Source organism: Ovis canadensis, chromosome 6, assembly GCF_042477335.2.
Source record: "Ovis canadensis isolate MfBH-ARS-UI-01 breed Bighorn chromosome 6, ARS-UI_OviCan_v2, whole genome shotgun sequence".
Taxonomy (NCBI): Eukaryota; Metazoa; Chordata; class Mammalia; order Artiodactyla; family Bovidae; genus Ovis; species Ovis canadensis.
Window position 1 is genome coordinate 88,340,556 of NC_091250.1, and position 17,261 is coordinate 88,357,816.

A 17,261-nucleotide genomic window follows, 5' to 3' on the forward strand; every position below is an offset into this window, starting at 1 on the left:
GGGGCGGGCCTTGTCGGGCGACCGCCGCAAGCGGGTTGGGCTCGCTGGGGCCGGGCGCGGGCCGCCTGCATCCTCTTCTATCTTCTGGAAGGAGACTGGCGTCCGGCAGTCAACCAGCGGGAGCTTCTGGGCCCCCAATGGAGAGCCAAGAGTTTTCGGGTCCTTCTGGGCTGTCCGCTGGGCACCACACGGCAGAAACATCCGCTCGCTCCGAAGCCCTCCAGAAGCCCCTTGTCAGGATATTCGACAGGAACAAGCAGCTAGAGGAGTCTGAGGAGGCGGGGTTTTCCGAGGAGACCGACGAGCAAGACCAGCGAGGCGAGTCCGAGGAGTATGCAGAGTCCGATGAGATCCCCAATCACTCCAAGCCCTATGAGCTCTACCAATCCTATGAGTCCCACAAGCCTCTCAAACCCCATGCACCCTACGAGCCCCATGCGCCCCATGAGGTCCGCAAGCCCCGCGAGCCCCGAAAGCCCCAGGGGCCCCCTGTTCCCCGCAAGCCCCACAAGTCTCAAGAAATCGAGTTGCTTCCTAGAGCCAGCGTGATGGTCTCCCCATCTCTGCTGATGAGACTCCCGCCACAGTTTGCACCGTCTTCCCTGAGCGGTAGGTGTTTCGGTCTCTCGGGGCACTGAGCAACCCAACCCCATCTAGACCTGGGGGCTCTAATGAGAAGGTTTGTCTGCAAGGGCCCATTTTGATGTAAAGGAAAGTGATACTTATGTCATTTACCTACTGCTTTTCAGTGCCCTGTCTTTGGACCTAAAGAAGCCCTGATAGGAAATTGAGACTCTTGTTAATGAAACAATCTCTTCTTTCTGCCCTCTCTCCACCTGGTGACTTCTTAGCAAAGGGTACATTCACTAAGTGTTTACTATATGCTCAGTCTTTACCAAGTTCACAAAATAACAGGGCTGGTGGGATTTTGGGGTATAAACATCCAGCTCACTTACGGCCTCTCATTGATGACTCTACCCAGAACAATTCCTTATCCCTGCTGGGCTTCCAGTCCCTTGGCTGACCATGTTTCATCTCATGTTCTCCTTGACTTTTCTTTATCAGTCTTGATTCTATGGTCTGTCATTTCAGTTGCTTACAACATCTTCCACCACCCCACTGGCTCACTGGCCATTTACCGTACTTCTCCTGGGAAAACCTCAACCTTGGTTAAGCCCAACCAACCACCCTCCACCTACACCTGAGCAGCTGACTCTTCCTGTAGAAAATCACACAGCCCTACTGACTGCTTTTATTTCAGTTTCATGACCACAGATCTCAGCTGGTCACTTGGCACCACCTAGCAAGCCCATTTTATTCACCCAGCAAATTAGTTCCCCTAATCTGTGAGAAGTCTAAATGTCTTCTTTACATCTCCAGCCTTCACATCTTTGACTCCAAACAGCTGAAGACTTTGCCTCGCACTTGAGAAAACAGAAGCAATGTTATTAACTCCCTTATTTTCTTACCACTAATCTATTGCCTTACTTGAATCTGCATCCGTGGATTCTGTCTCTTCTCATACTGCAGGGAAGAGCCACACCTCTTTCTATGAGAAGCAAATCTTCCACATGTGCTTTGGAGTCCACTCTTGTCTCCTGAAGAACTTTGTTCCAGCAGTTATTCCCTTCTCTCCTACAGGATCAGTTTCTCCCTTTCTAATGAATCAGACCCATGAGCATACACATACACTCTAGAATCTTCTGTCTTGAAGTAACCGTTAACCTCAGGTCTTCTTCAGACCTTCCTCCTTCAATCAGCTGCATTTTTCTGCAAGTCATTGCAGAGCTTGTCGAAAGAGTTGTCTGTACTCACTGACTCCTTTTTCTTGCCTGTAATTTTACCCACTCCACTGAAACTGCTCTAGTTGACTGCCTTTCTGTCCACTGCCAACCCTGTTGTCATGCATGGAGATTTCAGTATCCATATAGGTGATCCACTTGGCTTCATAGTTCTTTGACCTCTTCACCTTGAATGACGGGATCTTTCACCCCATTTTAGACATCCACTGCACTGGCCTTTGATAATGTCAATTGCTGTACCATTTCCAAAATATCTATTTCAAGCACTCTAATCACTTCCCATTTTTCCAGTTCACTTACTCTTCCTTGTACGCTCTCAATTCTTCAGCTTCAAAGGGACCTCTAATCCACTGATGCTATCAACTGTTCATTATATATCACTCACTACCTTATGTCTTTTTGTCTCTTCTTTCTCACTTTGTAGTCCATGATCTACCAATGAAATCACTTCCTTGCAAGTATTGGCTTCATTGTCTCTCCTTCTTTCTTGCTTGTTGAAATCCAGTTCTGGTCTGCACTTGAAAAGATGAAAAAAAAAAAAAAGAGAGAGAAAACAAACAACTATGTTGACTGATCTTTAAATCCATGACTGTAAACTTCAAGTGTGCTTTCAGTGCTGCTTGGCAATCATACTACATTTCCCTAATCAATTCATTATCTAACATGGAACCTATCAAACTACCAGGTTCCATGTATATACTCTAGCTTTTCGTTTATTAATAGACAAACTGTCTTTGTTCTTACCAGAGGCCATTCTCTCAACCTTTATGTTAGATCCTATCCCGTCTAACTCTAAGCTCTTTGCTCCTCTCTTTCCTGTATCATTTTATTTCACTCTCAACTGGATCATTCCTATCAGCACATGAACTTGCAGCAATAACTCCTAGCTTGAAGAAACCAAACCTCCCCTTAGCCTTGTGTATCCTTCCTGGTACCACTCCTATTCTCTACTCTTTTTTAGAGAAAAAAGATCCTCAAAATAGTTGTTTATGAGTCATTATTTCCATGTTCTCTCTTCCCATTCTCTGAAGAACCTACTTAAGCTTTTATCCCCTCTATTTAGCTGAAGTTGCTCTAGTTGAGGTCACAATGACCCCTGCTTGCCAAATTCAACCACTGATTCTTCATCCTCAGCTTACTTGTTTGATATCTTCCTTTTTTCTTGGAGATCTTTCTTTATTTGACTGCTGGATACTCCTGCCTTCATCATTATCCTACCTCATCGGTTGTTCCTGACTCAGTTTCGTTTGCTGGATCATCTGTCTCTTCCCAGCCTCTCAGTTGAAGTGGGTGATGGCTCGGTGGTCTCAGATTCTTTAGATTTCCCTTGTTCCCTGGGCAGTGTCATCTGTTCTAGCTTTAATTGTATGCTGATGACTTCCCAAATTATCTCCAGCCTCAATTTCTTTCTTTCCAGAATTTTATAACCAGTTGTCTTTTAACATTCCTACTTGAATATCTAGTAGGAATGTAAAATTTAACATATCCATAACTGAACTGTTACTTTTACCCCCAAACTTGATCTTCCTCCATTTCAGCAAATGACACCACCATCCATTCATCCAGGTGCTCAGGTCAAAAACCTGGAGTCATTCTCGACACCTGATTCCTTTACACGTTGCCTCCAAGCCATTAGCAAACCCTGTTTTTGAAATATGTCATGACAATATCCATCCTTAACATCCAGACCTTCACCACCTTTGTAAACCACTGTCATCTCTTGCTTGATCTGCTGCAGTAGCTTCCACTCTTGCCCCATTCACTCATCCCCCCCTCTATTCCCACCAATTCATGCTTCATGTAGCAGTCACAGGGATCCCTAAGAACATAAATTATACGCAAATTTTCTGCTCTCAGCTCTCCAGAGAGGTTCTCACGTCACAGAGTTTGTAGATGAAAATCCTAAGCAGGCCTACAAGGCCTGATCTGACTGTCTCTCCAGCCTCCTGTCCCACCACTCTCCCCACTGTCTCTGCTCTCCAGCCGCATGGGCCTCCTTGCTCCTAACTCAGTCATTTCACTTGCTTTTTCCTCTGTCAGTTTGCTCTTCTCTTAGGTATTTGTCACCTCCTTATAAATACGTACCAGATCACGCTGTCAAAAATGTTCTCCTTGAATCACTACGAATGACCCAGTTTCATTCCTTTTTATGGCTGAGTAATAATGCATTGTATGTATGTACCACATCTTCCTTAGCCGTTCAGCTGTCAGTGGGCATTTAGGTTGCTTCCATGTCCTGTCTATTATAAATAGTGCTGCAATGAATATTGGGATACATGTGTCTTTTTAAAATCTATAAATCCAACTGTCTCAGTGCTTACTCAGTTGCTAATGCTATCTTAACATAGATAAAATCAGGTGAAATGAAGCATATATTTGAAAATAGAGAAAAAAGCCACGAAAGTACAGACTGAGGGGTATGAGAGGAGACATAGCTTCATAGGTAGCTTGGGGAGGTGATATTTTTGAGCTCTAGTTTGCATGGAGGTCCTAGTTTTTGTTGTTGTTACATCAGACAGAAGAGCTTGGCCTCTTCTTCTGCCTTCTCAGTGGCAAGCAAAAGCCTTTCCCATACTCTCCCATTTCTTGCCCACATGACCCAGAGCTAAGGCAGCGGGGAGCACAGTGCGAGGGAGCTGTGCCTGAGAGAAGATCAAAGAAGAATGAATAGTAGTAATAATTATACGGCTTAACCTGTTATGTCAAAGAACATCCCAATGTCTGTTTACATGGTCATACCCAGCATAGAACTCGACTACTTTAAGACCTAAAACAAGCACAAATTTTAGTTCAGAAAGCTCTGAGAAGTAACGTAGGTTTTACTGGAGTATCTTCCAGGGAATTATACCATCTCATACAGAGCAAAGCAGGCTAAAATGTTCTTGAGACACATCTCTTCCCAAGTCCCTGCCACCATGACAGCGCTTCCCCACAGACACCTTTCCTCTTCCTCTCAAGCACCAGCTTACCTCTCTCTTGCCCCCTAGATCTGTTCTGAGAGGTGCTGCCTGACTTTCCTTGATAGATCAGCGGTGTCCCGGTCACACCTGAAAGCTGAGCAGCTCAAACATGGGCTCCTTAAGAAAACGGGGTAGAGGGCAAGGTGGAGAATAGTTATACTTTGGTACCTCATCCTTTTCATGTTAGAAACGCTTGCTGCTACATGCGGAAGGAATCCGGTGTAAGGAGTGCCCCAGCCCCCATCAGGGAACAGCCTTGATCGTGTTTCCTCCCAGCAGATGGCAGCCTTCCCCAGAAGATAGTTTGGAGCACCAGCCGGCTTGTTCCACTTGCTGGCTTGGTGGCAACGTGAGCAGTGTAGTTTGTGTGCTGTGGAATAAAATACAGATATCTTAAGGGCATAGTACAGCAATACATTCTGATTATCTCTTAAAGGGAGATGCTTTTCACCATCCTGCTCAGAATCCTTCGGGGCTTCTTCCTGTCAGCCTTAGAATAAGAGGTTCCTCCAGGGCCCACCGTGATCTGACAGTGAAAGGTAGTCGCTGAGTCGTGTCCAACTCTTTGCAAGTCTTTAGACTGTAACCCACCAGGGTCCTCTGTCCATGGAGTTTTCCAGGCAAGCGTACTGGAGTGGGTTGCCATTTCTTTCTCCAGGGGATCTTCCCAATCCAGAGATCAAACCCACACCTCCTGTGTCTCCTGCATTGCAGGCAGATTCTTAACCTGCTGAGCTAACATTGCTGCATGCAAGCTCTTTAGTTGCCGCATGTGGAATCTGGTTCCCTGACCAGGGATCGAACCCTGGCCCCTTGCATTGAGAGCACGGAGTCTTAGCTACTGGGCCACCAGGAATGTCCTTGTATCACTCTGCAAAGTACTTTTTTTTTTCTTCCTGATTGGGAAAATAACTTTATTTTGTTTGGAGTAGTAGGCAGGGGTCCAGTCTTAGAACTTCTGAAATTGCATCTTGGTCCCAGCAGCCTTGGTGACCTCCACGTTGAAGCACACTGTCTTGCTCAGAGGCCAGCACTCACCCATTGTGGCAGTGTTGAGGATCTTGACATCCCTAAAGCAGGAGGAAAGGTGCATTGACATATTCTCATGGTACAAAGCAGTGCTTTTGGGTAGTGGAGGTAGTCTCAGTGATGCCAGTGGTCCTCTGCATCTTCATCTTAGCCACTAAACAGGATCCACGCTTGGATGGAGATGATACCATTGGAAAAGAAAGGGCATTTCTTCTCCATTTAAGTGCCCCCCAGGCCTCCTTTGGTGTGTTGAAGACCAGACCAATGTTCTTGTTGTATCATGGGACCATCTCCTTGCCAGTTTCTCTAAGCAGGGCCCTCTTCTTATTTTGGAAAATGATCGGTTCTGTTTCGTAGGCATGCCCAGTCTGAATGTCTGCCATCTTCCTGGCCACTTGAAAAAAGGCTCTGCAAAGTATTCTGTAAGATGAGGAATCTGAGACTAGGTAGTTTGTCTGCAGGTGTATAGTGGTAGGACCAGTGTTCAAAGCTCTGTTGGTTTGATCCAAAGCCTGGAATATCTCAGTGGCTAGACTGGAGTGAGAGTGGGAATCACTGGGAGAGAAGAATGGGGAAAAAAAGTACTGTTGTTAATCTCTAGGAAAAAGGAGCTGGGAAATATTTTAGGGAGTGTTACTAGAGTCATGCTCAGGAAGGTCTGCGCCAAGGATGGATTGGATGTGTACAGTCCTGCCCTCGCCCCCAAAGAAATATGGCTGCTTGAACCCTGTTATGCCCGAATCATGGCTCCAACCACATTCTGGGGATTTCAATGCAAGCACATACTTAGTAGAAGAGGGAGCTTGATGCTATTGGAAAGAGCACTAAACTAGGAGGTAAGAGACTTGGAAGTTACTGTTGGTCTTGTCATAGATGCGTGTTTCCTCTCTAGTGAAATTGAGATGCGTGAACTAAGCACTCTCTACAGACACTTGTAAATGCTGAGAATCTGGATGTTAATACAACTGCTTAATTTGATACAGCAAAGTGTTGCCAAAGTGAGATTACTATAGATTCTTGAATATAAGGAAAGAAAAAATTCTGGCCAATTTGAATAGATAATCTTTTAGGGAGAAAGACAGAATAGACAAACGTTTGTTTAGAATTGTGTTAACTTCGCTATACCTATAAAATTAAAATAACATTAAAATCAATGATATAATTTAGAAATAGTTATTTCTAATGTCATATTTCATAGAAAAACAGTTTTATTCAACTTTTTCACTTGCATGCTTAATACCACTATGGTTACCTCTTGACTAATTTAACAGTTTTTCCAGAAAAATCATTTTTATCTCTACAGCTTTATTATAGAAATATTCAAATGCACCCAAAATAGAGAATGTTATAATACACCCCCATCTAGTTTTAATATTTATCATTTTGCTAACTGTTTCATCTAGGCGTTCTCCTGCCAACCCTTCCTACTATACACACATGCATGAGCACATGCACACACACACACACACACACACATTTTGGGGCCTCCTGTAGGACAAATTGTTTTAAAGAAAATACTAGACTGCATGTCATTTTGCCTGTTATATCTTGTATGCCTTTCTAATTACTAAGGACTTTTTAAAGAAACATATCATGTCAGACTTCCCTGGTGGCGCAGATGGTAAAATGTGTACAATGCGGGAGACCTGGGTTCGATCCCTGGGTTGGGAAGATCCCCTGGAGAAGGAAATGGCAGTCCACTTCTGGGCTATTGCCTGGAAAATCCCATGGACAGAGGAGCCTGGTAGGCTACAGTCCACGGGGTCACAAAGAGTCGGACACGGCTGAGAGACTTCACTGTATCCACTATGTAAGAATCATGTCATTATTTGCACTTCAGATCTACAATTATTATTTATTACCATCTAATACCTGTTAAATATTTAAACTTCCTTAATTGTCTCTGCCTGCAATGCAGGAGACCCAGGTTTGATCCCTAGGTGGGGAAGATCCCCTGGAGAAGGAAATGGCAACCCACTCCAGTAGAGTTGCCTGGAGAGTCCCATGGACACAGGATCCTGGTGGGCTACAGTCCAGGGGGTCACAGAGAGTTGGAACAACTGAACAACTAATTTTCAGTTTTAGCTGTCTCAAAACTGTATTTTTACAGCTGGTTCATTCGAATTAGGCCTCAAACAAGGGTCACATGGCTCTTCTCTGTCACTCTTTAACACTAACTCTAATCCTCTCTCTCTTTTTAAAGCACACTTGTTAGAAAAATTGGGTAAAATATCCCATATTCTGAATTTAATTTGTTTTTTTGTGATGTCTTTAACTTGTTCTTGTAGCTCCTCTGTTTCTTGCAAAGCATATAGATTGAGAGACTTGCTTAGACTGAAACTAAATTGTTTTGAGCAAGAATTTTTCATAGGTGGTGCTCTACTTGGGGACACACAGTGTCAGGCTCTCCCATTTGTGGTGACTCTCAGGTTGACAAGTGAGTTCAGATGAGGTTGGCTCCATCCCTCTTTGACAAAGCTCCTAACCACATTTCAGCAGCCAGTTTCAGGTTTTGCCTAGATTCCAGCATAGCATTAGGGATCTGTGTTTGATGTTATTCCTGGCTATTGTTAGGAACCCATTCATGTAATATAACAGAACTCTTAAAAAATTCATTCTGTAGCTGTACTTTTAACTTCACAATACAATCACCTCATTCTTTGTGTTTTGTCTCTCTTTTTGCTTTTTAAAATGATGTTTGTTTAAAGCAACATCCAGTGCTTAAGATTATAAAATTATATCACCAAAATATTATTAAATCTGTTTTCAATTTCTTTACCTCTTCCCTCTTTTGTAAAATACAGATTTAAACTTAATTGTATGGAGAGCTCTATAATTATTCCATTCTAGCATTAACTGAAATTATTTCAGGCTGCTGTGTTTTTGTTTGCCATTTCTTTGTTGGGAAAGTAATTGAGGAAGTGCTTCCTAAGATGAGTTCTTACAAGGACTTGCATGTAGGGTAACCTCTTTTCTGAGAAATAATTTTTGGGAATAAAATCTAGCCTTATATTCAGTTATTATGATACTTTACTGAAAACTTCTTATTTTTTAAAATTTATCTTGGTTTCATGTAATACATATATCAAAAATAAAATTTGAAGAAGGAAAAATCTAAGAAAATAAGATTTTCTTCATCTTTTCATTATCAAGTCTTATAATTTATTTAATGTGTGTGTGTATAAAACCATTGAGAGACCTCAAGAGAGGAGTTTCAGATTTCATATTAGGAAAAGTTTATGGCTTTTGCTCTCAGTGGTAAAATGTTCAGATATAATGGTACATGACTTTATTTTACATTCTTCATTTTGTATTTTTATTTCCCTTCTCCGTCCACCTTTTTTTTCTACCTGTTTTCCTGAATTTTTCATCTTAGTAATATCCTGTTATGTGTTTATGTAAGCAATTTCAAGTCCTTTTAGAAATGAAGGGGAGGGTATACAGGCATAAAGAAATCAGTGAAAACACACGTGAATACATGTTCACAATTAGGTTCTCATTGTATTAATATTGCTTTTCATAGTTGGAACCCTTAACAGTAAATTAGTTAAACTTTACAATTACTCAAACTTAATAGTTACTTAAACTTTTTCTTTACTTATAGAAAGTTAAGCAGAATCCTAATTTAAAAATTTTTAGCATTCCTCTGGGTCATCCCAGTGTATCAGCCCCGAGCATCCTGTATCATGCATCGAATCCAGACTGGCCATTCGTTTCACATATGATATTATACATGTTTCAACAGAGGGATGGAATGGGGAGGGAGGTGGGAGAGGGTTTCAGGATGGGGAACACGTGTGCACCCGTGGCAGATTCATGTTGATATATGGCAAAACCAATACAATATTGTAAAGTAATTAGCATCTAATTAAAATAAATAAATTTATATTTTAAAAAAGAAAAGAAAATTTTTTAGCATTAATTATTTAATTTGCCCAAGATTGAACAGTTGAGTAAATAATAAAACTGGGGTTTGAGCCATGTCTGTCTGATGTCAGAGCACACCCACTTTCATTTACCCTGAACACTCCAGACAGTACAAAATGTTATTTCAGAGCTCCCAGATATGGTTAGAAACTCCCCAGGAGAAACTGGAACAATTTGTCCTAAAGAAGCCTACTGTAATAGGCCTTAGGATAAGGCGTATATTCACCCACATAAAAAAGAACTTCTAAACATGAATTAATTTGCTTCCATTTCGTCTGTTTTGGATAATACAGGTGTATCCAGCTTTTTACTGCTGAAGGTACCACCATTAACATTTTTGTGCATAAGTCTTTGCCCACACTTGTAGTTACTTCTTTAGAGGACTAAAGAAAGTACTCTGAATTACTTCTAAAGTACTCTGAAGTACTTCTATTTTAGAAGTAGAATTAGGTTAAGGAAGATAAGTATTGCTGACTCATACACCAAATTATTTTTCACAAAATGAACTAATTTAAATATCCACCAGCAGCATGGAAGTACTTCATCTGATCCTTCCAGCGTTGTTATTCTTTGTAAAAACTTTTTGCTAATGTGATAGTTTTTAAAAAAACCTCATTCTGTATTTGTATTGTTTTGATTATAAGCAAGTTTGAACTTTTTATGTTTATTAGCCCTTCATATGTCTTCCTCTTCTTTGAACTCCTCTTCGTCTATTTAACTTTTGAAACTTTTTTAGTGTTTTTCTTATTCATCTGTACTTTTATACTCTTCAGATATTAAGACTTTATCATTTTGTTACTATATATTTCTCCCAATTTGTTTTCTAAAGTTTATTTTTTGACACACATTTTAAGTTTTAAATATTTTAATCTGTATGTTTCCTCTCTATCTTTCATTACCTTTAATGCAGATTAAAATCCAGTCATTAAGTAGATATTCTCTTATTTTTACTCTAATTCAATTTTTTTAAAAAATTTAACTATTTATGGTTTACTTTGGCAAGATGTGCTGTGCGTAGTCTCTCAGTCATGCCTGACGCTTGCGACCCCATGGACTGCAGCCTGCCAGGCTGCTCTGTCCACAGGGATTCTCCAGGCAAGAAGACTGGAGTGGTTGCCATGCCCTTCTCCAGGGATCTTCCCAACCCAGGAATCGAACCCAGGTCTCCTGCATTGCAGATGGATTCTTTACTGTCTGAGCCACTTTGGCCTTTCTCCCAAATAGTTATTTTTCCTAGTCCCTTTGTTTATTGATTTGTAATGGCTATTTTTATCATATCTTTTATTTTTAAAAAACTTATTTATTTGGCTGCCATGGGTCTTAGTTGCAGCTTGGGAATCTTCAGTCTTTGCAGCATGCTGGTCTTTTTTAGCTGTGGCATGTGGAATCTTTTAGTTGTGGTGTGCAGGAATATCTTTGATTCTTATTGAATCTTATTTTTGCTTTTACTTTTCCTTTTGCAGATCCTGGTCCTTGTGACTTTGTAAGGAAACGGTAAGAGTATAGATATAGCACTATTTTCTCAGACTTTACCAGCTGAAAGGGGCACTCAATCTGGGGCATTTGAAGTGAAAGCCTATCTTGGGGGTTTTGAGAAGATTCCTGTTCTTTCCCTTTGTCATAAGGCCCTTTTCTAGGGGCAATTCCCTTGGGAAAAGGAAAGAAGAGAGATAAAGTGGTTAAGATAGAGATGTAGGAGAATTCTTGCTCAGTGTTTACTTGTCACTCAGTGCTGTGTGTGTCACTTAATAGGGCTGAAACTAAAGGTTAAGTCCCTAAAGGCACTTGGGATTCTGCACTGACCATCTCATGTCACAGATTTTGTGAAGCTCCATGTTAGTGTATCTCAGTCTCCTCTTGCCTCTAATTCAAAATTCAGTAGCTAATGAAATTTCAAGAAAGTGCCCTCTATGAAGAAAAAGAAATGTGTGAAAAATGTTTAAAAAAAAAAAAGTTAAAAAAATAAAAATTAAAAAAAAACTTAAACTTTAATAAAATAACCTATTCTTTCCATATGTCTCTATAATAAAATTGATTCCTCAGTTAAAACATAAATAAAAAAGAGAACGAAAGTAAAATAAAGCATGATAAAGCAATCTTGGGGGGGGGCGGTAAATGTGTGTGTGTGTATCTGCAATGTATAAACTAGATGTCTCCTGAAAATAGATGCTCATTCTTGATTTGGTTAAGATTATTTAGAAAAGGTAATAGGATAAAATCATTCAAGAGAAAATACCAAAGGTTCATGTCAATGGCTCCTATAGATGAGAAGTAAATAATACCAGATTTTATTTTTTCACTCTTTTAATAAGTGAGTTGAAATTATTCATATTGTTATTGTTTACCATCTGCATTTATTGTCATTGGTTGGACTTAGTTTGCGTTTTCTAAGTGCTATATTTTCTAGTTGTTTTTTTTCTCACCTCTTTTAGGCATTAAATACTGCTGCCTTATTTTTATGCACTACTTTGCTGTTTAAAGTTTATTTTCTCACAGGAATCCTGAGAAGTTGATAGTGTGGATATAATCAACTAGATTTTCTGAGAGAAAGTGAAATTCAGAGTAATCATGTCACTTTTGTAAGATGACTAGGCTGCAAATCCGAAGAAGGCGATGGCACCCCACTCCAGTACTCTTGCCTGGAAAATCCCATGGATGGAGGAGCCTGGTCGGCTGCAGTCCATGGGGTTGCTAGGAGTCGGACACGACTGAGCGACTTCCCTTTCACTTTTCACTTTCATGCATTGGAGAAGGAAATGGCAACCCACTCCAGTGTTCTTGCCTCAAGAATCCCAGGGACGGCGGAGCCTGGTGGGCTGCCGTCTCTGGGGTCACACAGAGTCAGACATGACTGAAGTGACTTAGCAGCAGTAGCAGTAGCAGGCAGCAAATCTGGTAGAAATAACCTTTACTGCATATTCCTGAATATCCACTTAAAATACCAAGTTACTTCAAATAAATGCATGCCAAGTGAGCAAACTCTCCTATTACTAAATAGACAGTGAAATCATTTACATCTGGAAAGTTTTTCTACTTAAAAAAAGACTATGAAGAGTGTTTCTTTCAGTGTTTTTGTTTTTGTTGTTATGTTGTTTCTTGCTTTCATTTGATTGGTTAATTTGGTTTGACTCTGTGAGAAAATTTTGTTTTGTGCCTGTCCCAGTTCTCTAAATAATCTTGTTAAACAAATGTGCTGTACCTAATGGTTTTAAAAGAAATATTTAGTATAAGCAAAATACACATGGGTGTTCAGTCACTCAGTCATGTCCAACTCTTTGCAACTCCATGGACTGTAGCCTGCCAGGCACCTCTATCCATGGAATTTTCCAGGCAAGAATACTGGAGTGGGTTGCCATTTCCTACTCTAGGATAAGGAAAATTGTCAAGTGTAAAAGAGCATTCTGACCGAAAGAAAGAATTATTTGAATTACCCCATCAATTCAGACATGAAATTGTTTCCTAATTGTTGCTATATAAACATATATTTATTGGTCTGCTCCTAAGGTAAGAATTTCCAAAATTTTTGTTAGCTATTGGCAAACTAACAGGAGATTAATTATCAATGAAAATATGGAACAGCAAAGTAATCCTCATTAAAAAAGAAATCTGCCTTCAGGAGTTCAGATCCTTCCACCACATTCTTTTGTTTCTGCACAGGATCACGAGTAGATGTGGTAAGGTAATGTAATATTTGAGAGAGAAGGCAAGCCTGCGTTAAGATGAAGAGATGTAGGTTGAAATCGTAGCTATGGTGACACAATGCACAATAAGTAAATGAAAAGGAGAGATTAGTCAGACCTTCACACAGGATTAGCAGGTGTTAATGAGATCATTTCCAATTAAAGTAACAATACAGTTTAACCATCTATATAAATAAATGGAGAAACTGTCAGTAGTCTTATGTATAAAGTGATGCATTAAAATAATATTATTTAGGTGGTGAAGAAAAGATAGAAAGGGAAAACCTGGCTTAGAGGTGATGATGAAGCCAGGAGCTAAATTGCCTGCAAAGATTCATATATAAGAAGATGTTTTGTCTGCACTATAGTTTGCTTTTTCCTCCGCGTAGCTACCCTCTCTGGAAAGTTGGTTCAGGCCATCATAGCAGGGTTCGAACAGTACTTGCATAGCAAAATCATTTTTTTTTTAAAATTGAGTAAGGTTGTAGTTATTTTCTCCCTGGCAGTGGACAGTATCTTCATTATTTCTAGACAATAGCAGACATGGCTTGGGGCAGGGTGCATTTTATCAATTACGTATATGTGTGTTCAGTCACTCAGTCGTGTTCAGTGACTCAGTCGTGTCCAACTCTTTGTGACACCATGGACTGTAGCCCACCAGACTCCTCTGTCCATGAGATTTTTCAGGCAGGGATACTGGAGTGGATTGCCTTTTCCTTCTCCAGAGGGAGATCTTCCCTACAGAGGGATTGAACCTGTGTCTCCAGCATCTCCTGCCTTGGCAGATGGACTCTTTACCACTGAGCCACCTAGGAAGTCCATCAATTACATATCAGACCTCAAACATTTAACTGCGAAAGAATCTTTTGGTTATCTCAAATCACCATCACAATTTCATGTTTGAAAAGATTTGTTATTATTGTTCAGTAACTTCGGCTGAGGATAGACATAATTAGTCACATAGCTTCAAACAGCTGCAAAGGAGTCTGGAAACTGTAAAGGAACACGTGGATACGTGGGGACCACAAACTGTCTGCTATAAGTGGATTCAGGATAGTCAGGGAAGTCCAAGGGAGCAGAATAGAGCAGGATGGAGGTTGAGTGGTACCCAAAGTATATTTTGCCTATTTCATAGTTTACCTGAAGCCACAAATTCTGTCTGAAATTTTCCTGTACAGTCTCTTCAACATCCAGTGCTTTCAAGCATTTACAAACTTACTTTCTATGAAAATTGAGGGGTTTTGCCATTAAGTGTACATTTTACTTGGATTCTGCTGGAGACAGTACAGTCTTATTGTGTATTTATTGTCTTTGTTTTATTGTATAGTATATTTTTAATGATTTTAAAAGTGAGAATTTGGGGTTCACAATATTTTTGAATACTTTTAGCTTTTTTAGTACTCTTCAAATCCTGTATAATAGAACCTTGGTTTTTATTTCTCCCTCAGATGAGATTTGTTTGATTATATCTAATGTAAACATATTTGTTAAGCATCCTCATTGAATTAATCTGCTGGTATTTGTTAGTTCTTTTTCTAGGAAGAGAATTCAAGATCTTTCTAGGCCTAAGAAACAATGGGGAGCCCCAGATAGGTAAGGTGATATTATGTAGTCTTGTTTGTGATGATTATTCCTTACATTCAATGAGTATTATTTTTACCTGTCCGCTTACTCCGCATCCTAGCACCTCTGTGCTCGGCTGGAGCCACTGAATCAGTATTGTCACCTCAGCTGAGTCAGCACATGGAAAGCGAACCTTAGGTCAGTAGTTCTCAAATTTGTCTGCACACTGGAGTCATCTGGAAAATTTAAAAGCTGACTGATTCTTGTGTTCCATCCCCAGAAATCTTGACTCACTTGGCCTGGGGCACAGTCTAGACTTTAGGAGTGTTAAAGACTTCCCAGATGATCCTAACAGGCAGACAGGTTTGAGAATCACTGTCTCAGGGCATTATTCTACACACACGTGACACACTTGCGTCCATCCTCCGAGTTCGGGTTTGCCACTTCTAACATCTGGTCCTGTGTCTCTAAGCCTCTGCCGAGAGCATATCTGTTCTCGGGGGTCTCCAGCAGGCTGGACCCACTGGCTTTCCATTCCTGATCACAGGACATCCCCTTTTCTCTTTTGGTTCGTGAACAAAGCCTGATTTTTTTCACTAATCCATTGCTCTTTTATTTTCTAAATTAATGGATTTTATTTTTTAAAGCAGTTTTAGACTTACAGAAAAACTAAAGTACAGAGAAGGTTTCTGTATTACCACCCCTCCCCTACTTCACCTTATTATTAACAGTATTAACTTGCATTGAAAAGTGACAGTTTAGTCACTTAGTCGTGTCTGACTCTTTGCGACCCCATGGATTGTAGGCTACCAGGCTCCTCTGTCCACGGGATTTTCCAGGAAGAATACTGGAGTGGGTTGCCATTTCCTTCTCTAGAGGATCTTCCCGACCCATATTATTTTACAGAATAGTTTCACTACCCTAAAAATTACCTGTGTGACACCTATTGATCACTCTCCCTCTTTCCCTTCTCTCCAAACCCCTTGCAACCACTGATCTTTTAACTGTATCTACAGGTTTACCTTTTCTGGAATGTTACATAGTGTCAGAATGATACAATATGTAAATTTTCAGACAGCCTCCTTTCACTTAGCAAAATGCCTTTAGTGTTCTTCCATGGCTTTTCATTAATAGTACATTTCTTTTTAGCATTGAGTAATATTCCATAGTCTGGATGTACCATAGTGTATTCACTTACTGAAGGACATGTTGGTTGCCTCTGACTTGGTGCAATTATGAATAAACCTGCTGTAAATAGTCATATTTAGGTTTTGTGTAGATAAAGGTTTTCAGCTCATTTGGGTAAAGACCTTGGAGTACGATGACTGGATCATATGGTTAGACTATGATCTTGGCTTTGTGAGAAACTGCAAAACTGTCTTCCAAAGTATCTGTACCCTTCCTACCACCAACGAATGAAAGTTCCTGCTGCTTCACATCTTCACCAGCATTGGTGTTATCAGTGCTTTGTATTCTAGCCCTTTTAATAAATGTGCAGAGGTACCCCATTATTTTAATTTGCAGTTCCCTAAGGACATGATGTTGAGCATATTACATATGCTTATTTGCCATCTGTGTATCATCTTCTTTAAAATATGTATTCACATATTTTGTCCACTTTTTAATTGGATTGTTTGTTTTTTATGGTTGAATTTTTAAGAGTTCTTTGTATTTTTGAATGCCAGTACTTTATCAGATGATACGGACTGAATGTTTGTGTCCCCTCAAATTTTACATGTTGAAATCCCGAGCCCCAGTGGGGTGGTATCTGGAGGTGGGGTCTATGGGAGTTAATTAGATCTGACCACCTGGCACAATGCTTCACCAAGGTGAGGTCACAGTGTGGATAAGTGGTGTGCCCATTTTATGATGATCTTACTGTAATTACAGCATCCATTACATGATGGCAGAAACAGAACTGTCTCTAATAGATTTGTTTTTGGTCATCACCTTTTAAGACAGTAGATAAAACAGCCTTGTTCTTGTTTTAACTTCCATAAGTAGTTTATCAGCTCCTGATGCCTGGAAATTGTAAAATTTTATAATAGAGATAGTTCTTGAAGTGAAGTAAAATCAATAGAGAAGCCACCAAGAGCCATTTCTAAGATGTCAATTATCAGTGAATTTTCTTACCTTTTTTTTTTTTCTGCTTTTTAACAGAAAACTGTTTTGGGGAAATCAAGATCCTATTCGCCCTGTTTCCCGGAGTGCTATGAAGGCTCAAATGACCCAAAGATTAGAGAGCCTTGCCCAGCCTAAGGAAGTCTCCCACAGATATGTACCTAACAGGTTAGTATTTG

The 17,261-nt window shown here is 40.2% G+C and overlaps 1 protein-coding gene and 1 pseudogene across 1 annotated transcript in view; one reads left to right on the forward strand and one right to left on the reverse strand.

Annotated features, from left to right (window-relative positions):
• SPMAP2L (sperm microtubule associated protein 2 like) overlaps positions 1 to 17,261 on the forward strand; it is a 38,812-nt gene continuing 21,551 nt past the window's right edge. Inside the window, exons 1-4 of the mRNA XM_069595029.1 lie at positions 1 to 609; positions 11,182 to 11,212; positions 14,926 to 14,991; positions 17,122 to 17,250. Of these exons, the coding sequence (XP_069451130.1) occupies positions 138 to 609; positions 11,182 to 11,212; positions 14,926 to 14,991; positions 17,122 to 17,250 (698 nt within the window). The 5' untranslated portion in view covers positions 1 to 137. The remainder of the gene's footprint in view (positions 610 to 11,181; positions 11,213 to 14,925; positions 14,992 to 17,121; positions 17,251 to 17,261) is intronic.
• LOC138442910 (small ribosomal subunit protein uS17-like) lies at positions 5,712 to 6,174 on the reverse strand (annotated as a pseudogene).